The sequence below is a fragment of the Aspergillus tanneri genome, assembly GCF_003426965.1.
Source record: "Aspergillus tanneri strain NIH1004 chromosome Unknown AapTan_4_pilon_pilon_pilon, whole genome shotgun sequence".
Taxonomy (NCBI): Eukaryota; Fungi; Ascomycota; class Eurotiomycetes; order Eurotiales; family Aspergillaceae; genus Aspergillus; species Aspergillus tanneri.
The window spans coordinates 1,171,021-1,185,077 of NW_022984631.1; the positions used below are offsets into that span (position 1 = coordinate 1,171,021).

At 49.0% G+C, this 14,057-nt stretch overlaps 5 protein-coding genes across 5 annotated transcripts; 1 reads left to right on the forward strand and 4 right to left on the reverse strand.

The window, feature by feature from the left end:
* Window positions 1-1,817: 1,817 nt before the first annotated feature.
* Window positions 1,818-2,379, reverse strand: ATNIH1004_005596 (uncharacterized protein; the record flags this gene model as incomplete). The annotated part of the gene is made up of 2 exons (XM_033570250.1): window positions 1,818-2,259; window positions 2,324-2,379. The coding sequence occupies 2 exons, from the start codon at window positions 2,377-2,379 to the stop codon at window positions 1,818-1,820; spliced, it is 498 nt and encodes a 165-aa protein (XP_033426282.1).
* Window positions 2,380-4,052: 1,673 nt separating this feature from the next.
* On the reverse strand, window positions 4,053-5,426 carry ATNIH1004_005597 (uncharacterized protein; the record flags this gene model as incomplete). The annotated part of the gene is made up of 3 exons (XM_033570251.1): window positions 4,053-4,975; window positions 5,031-5,123; window positions 5,180-5,426. The coding sequence occupies 3 exons, from the start codon at window positions 5,424-5,426 to the stop codon at window positions 4,053-4,055; spliced, it is 1,263 nt and encodes a 420-aa protein (XP_033426283.1).
* Window positions 5,427-5,802: 376 nt separating this feature from the next.
* pldA (putative phospholipase PldA) lies at window positions 5,803-8,668 on the reverse strand (the record flags this gene model as incomplete). The annotated part of the gene is made up of 7 exons (XM_033570252.1): window positions 5,803-5,817; window positions 5,877-6,422; window positions 6,475-6,935; window positions 6,989-7,249; window positions 7,297-7,918; window positions 7,968-8,120; window positions 8,171-8,668. 7 exons carry the CDS (start codon window positions 8,666-8,668, stop codon window positions 5,803-5,805), a joined length of 2,556 nt encoding a protein of 851 aa, XP_033426284.1.
* Window positions 8,669-9,033: 365 nt separating this feature from the next.
* On the forward strand, window positions 9,034-10,797 carry ATNIH1004_005599 (DUF890 domain protein; the record flags this gene model as incomplete). The annotated part of the gene is made up of 7 exons (XM_033570253.1): window positions 9,034-9,113; window positions 9,171-9,218; window positions 9,273-9,348; window positions 9,598-9,671; window positions 9,909-9,999; window positions 10,051-10,314; window positions 10,384-10,797. The coding sequence occupies 7 exons, from the start codon at window positions 9,034-9,036 to the stop codon at window positions 10,795-10,797; spliced, it is 1,047 nt and encodes a 348-aa protein (XP_033426285.1).
* Window positions 10,798-10,931: 134 nt separating this feature from the next.
* ATNIH1004_005600 (tetratricopeptide repeat protein) lies at window positions 10,932-13,838 on the reverse strand (the record flags this gene model as incomplete). Its single annotated transcript, XM_033570254.1, has 1 exon — window positions 10,932-13,838. The coding sequence occupies one exon, from the start codon at window positions 13,836-13,838 to the stop codon at window positions 10,932-10,934; it is 2,907 nt and encodes a 968-aa protein (XP_033426286.1).
* Between the last annotated feature and the right edge of the window lie 219 nt (window positions 13,839-14,057).

Here is a 14,057-nt window from a genome sequence, read left to right on the forward strand (position 1 = left end):
TCCTTTTCAGGTCCGAGGGGCGTTCTCTCGCCCTCATGATGAGAGACACTTCACATTTTCTCCCTCCTGCTTGCATCCTTTGGGACCAATCATTTGTGTCGGGTATCATTCCCACGGGCGTTGGGCCAATAGCAGTGAGAGTCAGATATCTGATGGAATGGCCGAGATCAAATCGGATGGAGAAAAGACGTAGACGCAGGCGCAGACGCAAGACGGAAGAGAGTGACCCTCTTGACACTCACCTTTCTCATCATCTAATTCCTTTTTCTTTTTACAACTTCATGAATCTGAGACACGGCCGAACCTACTCATCCATTCATGACTGTCTGTTTGCAGTTTAATGTTGCTGGTTTGTTCTTGAGCAAGCATTGCATTGCTGGTGTCGGTCTGAGGCCATAAAAGCATTTGTTTATTTCGGGTATTGTTTTGTGTCTCTTTCTTCTCTTCGTGTTCTGTCTCTGTTCTCGGCTTGTTTCCCTTTTTTGTTTTTCATCCCTTTCGCAAATTATATCTATAGATAGATGATAGACTTTCCGCAAGGAATAACAGTGGTGACGCTTAATTCCACTGAGTACAAAAAATATATATCTCCCTTTTATATATGCATCTCTAGGAGTCATACATCCAACTTCTGGAATATAAATCCGAAGGGTATACCAGACTAGACGACATAATAATAATAATATAATGAGTATAATATGACTGGTAACGGTACACATTCCGGAATGAAGGTAAAATTAAATAGAAAATAAGAAAGGATTTAGATAGATTTAGATCGACATATTGTACATTCCCGACTCAGTTCCAGGGAGAGGGAGAGGGACAAGTATGTACGTACGCCATAAGGGATTATATAGGGACTTACAATTTGTATTGATACAACGCTGTACATGCACGTATATTATGCCGAATTTCTCAAGGCATTTTATTTTCTGTCCATTTTTATAGCGGCTGGATTTTGTAGAGAAGCAGTTTGTGTTTTTGACACCCCAAAGCGGCTTGTCCTCATTGCGATCGCATGTCTTGTCTGCTAGGTCAAGCTGTTGAACCCGTCAGTGCTGTTGAGACAGAAGGTCGCTCTTTTTGATCACGGCTTTTGCGGCGGACGCGCTTGAATAGAGTGGTATTGTCCAGGAATGTATTAAACGGATTGGGATACTGAAGAGTGGAGGGGCCCGCCAATATATAGTCTATCTTGGGCAACAACATGTCCTCCAACACTCTGGTCATATGCAATGCGTCATAATGGAGACTGCTTGTAGCTCTTCGGTCGATGGCTATACAAGGGAAAGCGTCTTCCGTCTTTTGAATTCACGTACGTGAAGCTCTCGGAGTAGCCGTGGCTGACAGGATTGGCGACGTTAAAACTATACAACGGACATTGCATTTGTCAGCCAGGCCGCGGTAAGTTATATGCCTTGTTTTGCAATTCAACATTATCTTGCGTCTAGACCGTGTAATTGTTTAGTTGCCCACGTTCGAGGTAGACAAGTCCCTCGCGATCGGTGAGGCGACCTTGGTTGGCCCAGGGCTGGAAACTTCATTGTGTACCAATTGGAAATCGAGTGAGATTCATGTCGATGCATTTTTATGCGGTTCCACGAAGAGAAGACCCTCCGTCCGATCGTTCCATATGGCTGAGGAGTAGAAGAAGGTAAGCTGCATTTCCGGAACCTAAACCCCCTCCCAAACAGGGTCCTTCATCTTGAAGGCCAGTCCCTCTACATCCTGTATGCGATTCTTCAAAACCATGATTTTTAGTTGTCCATTGGGGCCTTGCAGCTGCAGCGAACCATTATTGACGTCCGAAAACGACGCTAACTCGTAATTCCGCCATGGATATCGCAGATGCTTGGCACTGTCAGGGCCATCGTTTGCAGGCCGCTTTGAAAGGTGCGCGTTCGATTCTGTGGTATTGTGGCATTCTTCCCATACGGCAAAGTTACGGTGCCATTCGGCCAGACGTGCATGACGGTGTTCGAGCCGAGACAAGACTGTTGGATACAGAGTTGGTTATAGCTGAGGTTACTCCGTGGGGGCGTCCCAAATCCCATCGGGGATGGATCGGGGTATATGCATAGGGCACTAGAGTCAATGCGTAGGGGAACGACGATTCCTGCGATAGAGACTAGCCCGGCGATGATAAGGCGCGTCCAGCTTTCTATGTTAACCGCACGGTTGACTCCGACTGAAGAGTTCGAATTGCTGCGCAGGATGCGTGTTAATAGAGACGATTCAAGGGAACGTGCACCTACCGTCCTTTTCGCAACATGTTCAGTAAGAGTGTATTGTTATATTTTGTTTTTCTGCGGGGTCCCAATACCATGTAGTCGCTGAATTATTATCCTTGAGGAGGCCCACTGGTATCAGAGTACTCATTGTGGGGAGAAGTAAGCGGGCTATATCACACATGTGAGAGTTTGTACACTGAGGTCGTATCTAGGGGCATACAAGTAAGGACACTCGCGGCAATAAAACTGGACACATGTTCTACCGTCAGCTCTGCCATATCGAGGTTTCTATAGGTGCTGGGTTGAAATGTATTCCTTGACTGGGCAGCGAATGTAGGTGGAAAGTCGAAGTGGACAGGAGTCCGAGCCAAAGACTCTGATTGATTGCACCTCACGAGTCGGTGCTGTGCCATAAGCATTTTGCTACGCTCAGTCTTGTCCTCATGCAGTAGGGACCAGAGCATCTACTGGACTCGGAACAAGAGGGGACAGACATCCAAGTTTCTTGATTGTAAACCCCCCCCCCCCCGGCGGCCGTTTAAGAAGGCTCACAGGGCTGTGTCTCTCCAGCTAAGTCGATCTTAATTATAGGAAATAAAACTACGTCCCCAGGAGCTAGTATCCTGTTAACCTCATAGTAGATAAAGTGAATTGTATAAAATACAGAATTTTTTACTAGAGTACTATTTTGATAGCATAGCGACCCGTGATGGCAGCGATAGTAGTCTCTTTGAAGGTAATCTTTTAAGATGCTTTAAAGGTTACTATTCCCAATAACAATAGATTCGTCGTGGTCATTCAGCGACCTGATTTGCAATTGGGTCCTTGCATGGATTGGGTGCAAGTATCTACCACATGCTTTCAATTTTGAATCAATATTAGATAAACTATTAATACCCGAGATATGAAAGACATTCCAAACGGGAAGGAAATACTAAAAAAACAGAATTTTTTTGTTCGCAATATCATAATCTTCTTCTGGCTTCTAGATCATCGAAAGTAGCTAACTTGAGGAAAGTCGAGACAAGAGAGCGAAAAGCTGCTCAACTCTCAGACTTGGGATAGCTAACTCGCTAACTCTTGTCCTATCTCAATGACCTTGGAGCTCAGATACTAATAAAACTCCTCCGGATTAAAAAGTTACAGCCCTAGTTGGCCAGGAATATGTTCGGAAATATTGATAGAGATTGTAAATAGGATCAGGATAGAGAAATTAAGATTTTAAGTTGAAGGATTATACGAGAAGATGAGTGACTTGGGGGTATGGGCGTGCTGTGAAGAAAAGTGAGAAGAGGAAGCATGGTGGTCCCATTGTTCAGGATCAGTAAAACTTCTGACAACTATATGATAAGCTACATATTAGCTTCACTACTTTATTTAGTTAACTTATGTATGCCTATTTCACTATTTTTTTATTACTTCTACGAGGGATGTTATGGTGAATTAGACATCTTACTAGGGCTTTGACTGTAACAAATGGTAGTATGTCAGTCCCTTTCGAGATCTAATTCTGTTGACTAGTCTGTTCAGGTTGTGATGTGTTAATCCTTGAAATATTGAACTTCCTCAGGATAGTCTTAAAGCTTCTAGGTCCTCCCTAGGATCGTGTCATTATTTCTATTAAAGCCTAAAGTATAAAAACGTGTTCATTATTCAGAGGAAATGGCACAGTGAATTCCTAAGATGATGCTTCCAGGCTGTATCGACTGGGAATTTACTGGTTAGATAGACAGGAAAATGTATCCCAAACTTTCTAGGAAACGGTTGCATACCGACTAAGGACACCGCCAAACCATTCCTGTCTTCCTGTCTGTGCTTAAATTAAAACATCCCCACCAATGAACCGGTACATTTCCATCTGGACAGGGTGAAGAACACCCCCGCGAGAAAATACACCCCACCACAGAACCCGATCAATCCGAGGTATATTTCGTGATGGGGCCGACTGTTTGCGGAGAGGATCTCGCCAGCGATCGGGATGGCGACGAGCGCACCCACGCTGACGAATGTGTAGACTGTCCCGTAGCGACGGCCATACTCGGAGGTTTCCGAGATTTGGGCGACGCAGACGGGGGCCAGGCTGATGGCGGAGCCGCTCCAGAAGCCGAAGAGGATGGCGTAGGCGATGATGGCGGGATGGTTTGAGGCGGCGGGCATCCATAATGCGAGGGTGATCAGGGCGCAGACAAACGTCGTTATGATCATGACGTTGAAGCGACCAAAACGGTCGGCTAAGTAGCCTGGGACGGCGCGGCCGAAGATGGAAGCGGCGTTGAGGATGGACGCGAGTTGGTACGAGAGGGAAGGGGACATGCCCTGTGCTTCTGCGTAAGATGGAAGATAAGTAAGGGGGATGAGAAGGGCAAAGTCGATAAAGATGATGGCGATGGTGAGGAAGGTGAAGGGGACTTCCCGCAGCGAGCGAATGTCGATCCTCCCGTTGTTGTTGGCATTGGTGGACGGTGGAAGTCGCGTTTTAAGGAAGAGAATGCACAGGATGCAGAACGCAGCACAGATGAAGCCGAGAATGCGGATTGCCCATGGGAATCCGACGGTTTCGGCGAGGTTGTAGATGATGATGGGGAAGATGATGCCACCAAATCCACCAGCCGTTGCAGCGATGCCGGTGGCTAGCGCACGGCGTCGCAGGAACCAGTGGGTGAGACAGGCGACGCTGGGGGTGAAAACCATGGACGAGGAGATGCCCCCGAGGACGCTGAATCCGAGCATGAATTGGTAGTATTCTGGTAGTGTAAGGATATGGTTGGCCAGATTGGATTTAAGATAAGAGGAACATACCTTTCGCCACGCTCAGTACCATGATCGAACCTATGAGCCCTATACATCCAGGTATAAGTAAGGGCTTCACCCCATATGCGTCAAAGATAGGCCCTGTGATTATCAACTTAATGCACATGCATGAGAATCGAGGGATGAGAACTACATACCGACCTGGACGCTCCCAAAGTAGAGGAAAAAGGAGTATAAACTAAAGATCCAACCAATTGACGCCTTCGAGTAGTCTTTCAACTGATCATTTGCCAACCATGCTTCGAGGACTCCAATAGTATTTAGCAGTCCGAACGATGGCACCATGGCACACCAAGAACCCAGCACCACACTCCATGCACGCCAGCCCCCGTCTGGGTACTCGGATTCATGACCCACAGACGGGGACTCTGGGTCCCCTGTCATTTTGGAAACCGCCATGAGATGTTGAAGAGAAAAATTTCCGAGTCCAATGGTATATATAATATCTGATCTGGATTCGGGACCATGGAACTAAATTGGACTAAACCCCTTCCAGACCCCGATTTGACCAGGGGAAAGCTTAGCTGCACTTCTGCTCCGGATTTGGCCCTTTTGTCTCATGGTTCGGGTTCCGCGGACAGGTTGGAGGCTACTTGCGGTTGGGAGAGAAAATTATTAAAAAATTTCTGAATATACGGACTTTTCATTTGCCCGCTTCAGGTGCCTATGACAGTCCAAGTCAGGCAACCCAAGTTCCACACATAGTCCAAATCTACCAAAATATAAATATAAACAACAGAAAGGCAATAAATAAATACAGTCAGGTGTAGATACTCTGTGGCCAGTCAGTCGGTCTGCTAACCAAAGCACAGCATTATTGGTTTCATTTCTTACCTCGGTGATATGGTTCACAGCCAGTCCCGGCTCAGCCATTTCTGCATCTTTCAAAAAGTCCAAAGGCAACCAAATCAAATGACCCTTGATCTTGTCCAACTTTTCCCGTACATCCTTGACCGGCTGGTAGGGGTCAAATAGATGACCCTGCTTGCCCGCTCGAGGCCGGAAGGTATCGTAATCCTCAAAGGTTTTAATGTTGTCGTCGGGGTCCGCACGGAAGAGAACGCGATACATTTCCGTGTTGACAGTGGCCTGCTCTGTCCACGTCTTCCACACGGATTCGCTTAGAGGGTCCGCAACGAAGTCGTTTTCGGGTCCCTCGAGGACCTCGTTCATACATACAGTAGGAGGCTGGGCATTGGGATGTTGGGAGGCATCATATTTCTGTGCTGGAAGCAGGCCTAGGTGTTCCCTCCACAGTTGCCGTCGCAGCGTAGCGGCCACACGGGCGGCCTTGAAAGGCTGACCGTCCATATTGCTGTCAATAAAGTCTTGGTCTTCCACAACAATGGCCAGTTCGCTGTCATGATATCCAAGTTGTGACTGTCGTCGTTAGCCTGATACGACCAGCCCGGAAAGGAGGGGGAAAACCTACCCGATCGTTGATGTTTGCACTACCGCAGATAACAATTCTGTCATCCACAATACACACCTTGCCATGGACGTAGAGTTCTTCCTGGACGAAGTTATCCTTTTCGGCCTCGGGGTCACCCTCCCAAGGCTCGTCAGACATTTTGCCTCCGTTGAGCATCACGGTGTGCGAAACGCTGTCCTTGCTAGTGTATCCACGGGCAGCATTTTGATTCTTGCTCTTTTCCTCGTACTTGCGCAACTTCGCAATCCGGTCTTCCCTCTCCTGTTGTGCATTGTCATAACCTACCTCACCCTTGTCACCTTCTTTGCCAATAGCAGGATGAACGCTATCACTCATGATGGACTCAGCTATACCACGCTGAATATCATGGTACGTCACTCCGGCCTCTTTTTCCAGCTCCTCCAGAGCCGGGGTCTTATTGATTCGATCATATGCACGTAAGGCGAAAACAAAGATGTGTTCTTTTACAATCTTAGCGAAGGAAAATTACCGGAAATGTCGTAGCAAAACTCACCTTTAGGATCCACTCCCTGAGCAGCAATCTGGCCACAAATTGAATGCTCACCGCGATTGATCGACTTGTATTGGTAGTCCATGATGGCTCGCGTGCCAGTCGCTGCGCTCCCCCGAAGATCCCCTGCAAACCCAGGAATGGCGGGTATCACAATGATGACACGGAATTTGCGACCAGCCTTACCGGCCCTCACACAGGCATCGACAATAGATCGCCCAATTGTATTGAGAATTGGGGCTTGCTTGTCGCCAGTAGCCGTGACTAGAAAGGTTAGCGTGTTGACACAACCGCGACTAGACACGGCTTACTGAAGAACTGGTTCTCGATGTAGACATAGTGTTCTGCCTTGCTGATGACCTCCTTGTACGCGTTTTGGATACTGTGCTCCGTCAGGATCCCGCTGCTCCAATCAGCGCTACTGCGTATAATCTGTGCCCGCGCGGTGCCTTGGTCTCCGAGTGGTTTGGTGCTCAGAGGCGAGTAGGGATGTTGCACGTAATCCCCACAAGGATACTTTGGACGCTGGACTGCGACGAGATCCTCGTCCTCGTCAGTGCGACCCTCAAGCATGAGCCAATCAACACTCTTGTCTCGTTTGTACTTATCACGCTTAATGAAGTTCCACCGAAGCACGAAATGCTCCGCAATGTCATACACACAGCCTCCAATAACACTCATGGCAACGTCGTGCCACGGCATCCGACCATACTCCACCTTACTGATCTCATTGGCCTGCCAGTCAATCACACTCTGGAAGTCCATGATCCGGTTGTTGTTGAACTCCTGCCCCGGAAAGACCTCGTCCTTGAAGTTTGACGGATGGACGTCCGCCAGCGGATGCTGGTTCGCATCCCATCTACCAAAACAAAGATCAATTCCCCCGATGAACGCCAGTGCGTAGTCGATGACAATGAATTTCTCATGATGTGCCTACTCATCATTAGACAAGGAACAGAGACCACAGGTCAGTATGTCATACCCAGTACAATGTTATGTCGGCCGCGTTCTCAAAGATATTGTGATCTGGATGACGCAAAATCTTGATATTGCCATGGCCTGGGGACCCTTCTGGACAAAGCTTGCGCAGCGCATGCTTGGTGTGGGCGGAGTTGCAAGTCAGTGCTTGGTTAACCTAAGTCTATCAGCGACTGCCCAATGCCGACAAAGAACTTGCCCACTAACTTCCTTGTATACAATCACATAGATTTTCACGCCTGCCTCAGCCCGACGCTTGAGGACCTGGTCGAGTCGCCATTCCTGCGCCAAGAATGGAGGTCTCCGAAGGAACAATTCCGGAGATAGCCACCAGTCTTCAATATAGATGACTTCCTTGGCCTGCTCGAGGGCAACTGAAACAGCCCACAGATAGTCTAACGCATCGACATACCACTTCACGCGATTGTTCTCTCGAATTGGCGCAAAGGATCCGAAGCGATTGGACTCGGCAATGGCTGTCCTCTTCCGATCGGTTTCTTGCTCGTGCTCTTCGTCGTGGCGATGATTGGGGTTGACAATGTTGAAGAATTTGCCCACTTTACTCTTGAAATGATGGGCTTCTTCCTTTATGTTTGTTTCTATCCACATTGATCTGGTTAGTTTTTCCGCAGACTTTTTGGGGGGGCATAATTGACCTTTGAATTGCTCTTCGAGTTGACCAATTTTGTCCTTGAATTTATCCATGATGGGACTCAATATCCGGCCGGTTGATGATTTGTCAATAGAAAATGCGCGGGGATGATCTAACGAGTGACTCCAGCATGTGTTTGGGGGGAAGAGACGACTCGGAAACCGAGCGAGGGAAACGCGTGGTCGATCGTGCATGACATCATCCGCGCCTAAGGCCTGAAACCGCGTGCCCGGCAGACAGTTAGGTTCTGGCGAGATCTGATGCTAATTCTCTGCGTTTTTCGGAACAAAGCATATCTGGATTGACATTGGTAGGTGAGTCTTTTCTGGGGCATACATCCCGAATACCCCACTCCCAATCAATCTGCGTCTTTTTGTTTGGCACAAGACGGATCTCGGCTCTGACAGTCTAGTCCACGATGCGGGCATCTCGAAATATCTACAAAGATGACGTCGATTTTGCGACTCTAGCTCGGCACTCACCTGATTTTGCTAAATAGTGAGCCAATTTGAACTGTTAGTCGCTACGAAGACAGCTGACACTGGCATTTTGTAGCTTGAAATCAAATGGCCAGCTAGACTTCAGCGACCCAAATGCGGTTCGGTAGGACTCACAAAGCAGACGAGATCCTTGATTGTCGCGTGACTCATTCTATAGACAATTGACCAAGAGTCTCTTGCGGCGAGATTTTGATCTGACTGTCGATATCCCGGAAAACCGACTGTGTCCGCCGGTATGTGCTGATTGCCGATGTGTCTGTCCTGTCTAACAAGGGATATGCAGGTGCCGAATAGGTGTGTTGAAATTTATTATCCACGATGTGATCTGACCATGCCAGGTTGAACTATATTCTATGGATTCAAGATCTCCTAGACACAACGGGAGAAGAATATCGAGATGACTATGACCCGGACCGAAACGTTGTGGGACTTGACATGTACTCCACCCGATCTGATTATTAGACATAATCTCACTCCTGCAGAGGAACAGGATGCTGCAGCATATACCCACTGCTCGGCTGCGCTACACGCCCACAATGGAAATTCGTAGCAACAGGTACGACAAACCTCTTGACACGTGCATGAACCCCTACTCAAATCGCCACTAGACATAGACAAAGACAACATCCGAACCTCTCAAGAAACGGTTTCCAGAAATGGTCTCGAGTCACGGATCCGAATTGTCAAAACAGAACCCAGCGATGGACTCATCCCATTACACACTAAACTGGGGGTAGATTAGTTCGTGAATCTGTACCACCAACGGCGCAGACGCTAACCTGTCTGCATACAGCCTCGATTACACAATGTGCAACCCGCCATTCTACACCTCACGCGAGGAAATGGTAGCTTCCGCCGAAGCCAAAGAGAGGCCACCGTTTTCAGTAAGTCGCATCCCAGCAACCAAACCAACCAGCACATCTAAACAAGGATAGGCATGCACAGGAGCAGAAGTAGAAATGGTCACACATGGAGGGGAAATCACCTTCGTGTCCGCGATGATCGAGGAGAGTCTACAACTCCGTAAACAAGTCATCTGGTACACGTCCATGCTGGGAAGGCTGAGCAGCGTATCTGTTCTTGTGGAGAAACTGATCGAATGCGGGAACCGCAATTACGCCGTGACGGAATTCGTCCAAGGAAGCAAGACGAAAAGATGGGCGATAGCCTGGTCGTGGTCTGATCTTCGCCCGACTGTGGTATGACTTTTCCAATTCCATATCTCAACCGATGGTAGCCAGATTCATTCGGTATACTGATTACTACAGAGTGTTGCGCGAACCATCTCCAACTTCCCAAAACACCTTCTTCCGTTCCCCGCTGAATACACATTTGATATCCCCAATGGGTCCATCGACGTCGTAAGTGAGAAGCTCGACGCGGAGCTTTCATCGCTTAATGTCCAGTGGCTGTGGCGGAAGAATCTAGCTACGGGCGTGGGTTTCGCCATGGAAAATGTCTGGTCGCGTCAGGCGCGCAGAAAGATGCACAGCGTCGCTGGGTCCACGAACAAGGTAGAAATCGAGGAGAGTAAAGCCGCGCTTGGATTCAAAGTGCAGGTGAGGAAGGAGGGGATTGAAAACGAGGGAGTTAGGGTCTTGGTGCGATGGCTTAAAGGGAGAGATTCTGTCCTGTTTGAAAGTTTTTGTGGGATGGTGAAAAGAAAGCTGGAAGGGAAATAGAGGCGGTAAATTTGAGTCAAAAGTCAATTGCTTTGCTTTTTATCGTCTATTGCGTATCGGACATGAGCATGATAGGAATACCAATATGGATAAGAAGGGGAGCGGGGGACATGACATCATTTGCACAGGTAGAATTATATACTCCCAACTTCACTCTGCAACTCCTTCAGACGATTCCATCCCTCACTATCTTCCCAGAATTCCTTTCCTTTGCCTAGAATTCCACGAACTGCGCTACGGGCCTTGAATCTCCAATCCTTAGCGACAAGTTCAGGCTCATCCACATTGTGCTGGCCTTCTTTATCCATGGGCCCGTACTTAGCATACCCATTACGGACCAATCGCTCCGTAGAACGCACGACTTCCATCCACTTCTTCTCGTCTCCCATCTGGAAGGCACCCTGTGTACAGGAGGCGACGGTAGCTCGCCACGCTTTCTCGTGCGCCTCAAAGGCCTTGAGTGGCTGTTCGCGGAACTCCTCAACGCGGGCAACGAGGAGCCACAGAGGAGCGGAGTGCGTGATGAGCGGCACGACACAGTTATCAAGAAGGGAGAGGATTTGGCCGGGGATAGTACCGCTGCGGATGACATATTCCGGGGCGGAATCGCTGCCTTCATTGACATTGATCAGGAGTTGGTTGTAGTCGTAGGCGGTGACAAGGTGGTCGATGAACATGCCCAGGATCGGTTGATCGACGCATTTCTCGCCCTTTTTGGAACCAAGGAGCTCGATGACTCTTCTTTGCGCTGTCACAGCATCCCGGAATGGTGTGAATGGTGGAGGAATCGACGCCGCGACGGTGAGGACATTGTCCCAGATGCGAGCATCGGTGTGTTTTAGTTGGGCAGCGCGATGAAGAGCTGCGAGGGCTTCCCGTTTGTGCTTGTAGGGATCTTCTCGTACTTTTTCGGCCTCTTGGTCGGCTTCTTCGTCTGGGCGCTGCTCTGTGGGCGTGCGGACAGTAGACGTGCTCTCATCGGGCTTGGGTGATCGTAGTATGGCCGCGGCAAGATTACTCCAGGCTTCAGCGTCGGTGTCTTCGAGTTGAACAGTCCGAGTGAAGGAATCAATTGCATCATCCCAGCGTTGTAGCTCGAGCTGCACACAGCCCAAGGCGAACCATGCACTGTGGTTGAGACGGTTGATGTGCAGACTCTTGCGGTAAGCCTCTTCCGCTTTTTCTAAGGCAGGTGGCTTCAAGGTGAGGTAGTGGCGGGCCAAAGAGCGCTGAGCCCGGGCGTATCTCTGATTTGAGACCTCCCAGGAACGTTCATACATGGCTGGATCTGCATTGATATCACCCAGGATACAGAATAGCCGAGGAGCGTCGGCCGGAAGGGGCGACAGTTCTGGCCCTTCAAATTTCTCGTTCTCATCCTCGGTGTCTTTGCTTGTAGGCTCGTAGAGCTGTCTACGGACGATGGATTTCGCCTTCTCTTCCTTTTCAGTAGCAGCGTAGCATAGGGCGGCCTCCGCCCACATCTGCAGGCGCTCATAAATGTCAAGCGCAGTTCGCAATCCTCCCAGCTGAACCCATCGGGATGCCAATTCAGCCTCAAGATCCCAGCGAGTGGAGAAGCTCAGGACCCAAATATACTCTAGTCTCTCCGCGGCGGATGCGGATTCGGATTGTTCGGGTCTTGGAAGGAATGTAGTCGGCTCTTCGACGGAGGTAGAGGCCTGAGAGTCAAGGGTGGCTGTATCCGCAATCACTTGATCAACGAGAGCTTGCATCTGCAACACAGCCCGTTCTACCGTTCTCGACCTATACCCTTCTACGCGACTCCGTACCAATAGTGCTTGCGTATAGATCTGCCAGTTTGAGCTGCCACCTTCGAGGACGCGTGTAGCATACGGATGGGTTTCTTCCCGAGTAAGCCCATTCTCGGGGGACGTATTGGTTATTGCCGAAGCCAGGGCTAAGAGGATGGAGGAGTCGATAGGATCCAGGATGGGCTGGTTACCGGGGTCAAGAGACGCCAACGCTGGCGAAAGGGCTGACTCATCCTGGACAGTCACAGGCTTACCCTGAGACTGTTGCCCATCAGGCTTGGTGAAAGATATAGATTCGAGAAGGGTATCGTCATTGAGGTCCAAATTCTTCGGACCTGAAGGTTTTGAATCACCCTCGATTTCCGTGCTCTTCGACGTATCATCAGCACTCTTGGCTAAAAGGACAAGTTGACTAATATCACGGTCCTGAAACTTGGTCCTTTTGCCCAATTTACCTGTCAAGGCAAATTCAAAGTTACGGTTTGCAGCGGCCTGCTCCAGATCGGCCCTAGCCTTGGCATCAAATCCATGGTGAGTGTGGATTGTTGCCCTTTCCAACAGGAAACTCCCTATTTCTTGGGGATTAGATGAGCCGGTAAGTATTATTTTGCTGATCTCTTCTAGATCGGCGTAGATTGCATCTTGCAGAGTACCGGTGGTCTCGGAAAGCATTTTTTGGTGAAGAAATCTGACGCGCATCCTTGCCGTTCTAGCCATCAAGGGACCGTTTGCAAGCAAGACATCCGCATCAACTAGAAGGGTCTTTGCAACAGAAAATAATTCCACATTGGGAGTCAACTTGTAGGCCGACTCCCCGTCCACAGAAAGTTCCCGGATGACATGGGCACGGACGGCCCTGAGAGTCGTTACATCAGACCGCAGGCTAGGAGGCACAATGACCTCTGCCGAGTTGAACTCCAGAGGAGGACCAGTAACATTTGACTGCAGGAAGCTGAAGAGAGCCGCTAGGCCGATGTGGAACAATTGCGAGCGCTGTTGTTCGTAGCTCAGACCGTCTACTTGTGTTTGGGAGACTGCCTTCGCTTTTTCGACCAGAAAGGTAGAGTACGATATTTCCCCTCGAGATACACGGCCTAGTGCCTCATCGTCCGCCGTATTGAGTCCAAAGACTGTCTTCGCCAGAGGCAACCGCAGGATTGGTAGTATCTCCGCGTCTCTCAGATGAACTGGTTCGAATTGCTTCCATAGTGGCGAGTTCTCGTCGAACACGGTATTCAATGACGTTGGAAGAGTTGAGCCCTCCATAATGTATATAAATAATGCAGCAAACCAAAAGACCTTCAAAGGGGAGCCCGGGAAGAGAGAAATGAATCCCCACCAAAAGTCGAACTTTGTTTTTTTATCGATAAGCCTGGCAGAATCAGAAGGCGGAGCCTCGTTTGGCTTAGCGCATACTGGCTCTATTGCTGCCTTATTTATGCCTTATTGATGCCTTACGGTTGCCTTAATAAAGGCGCTCAATGT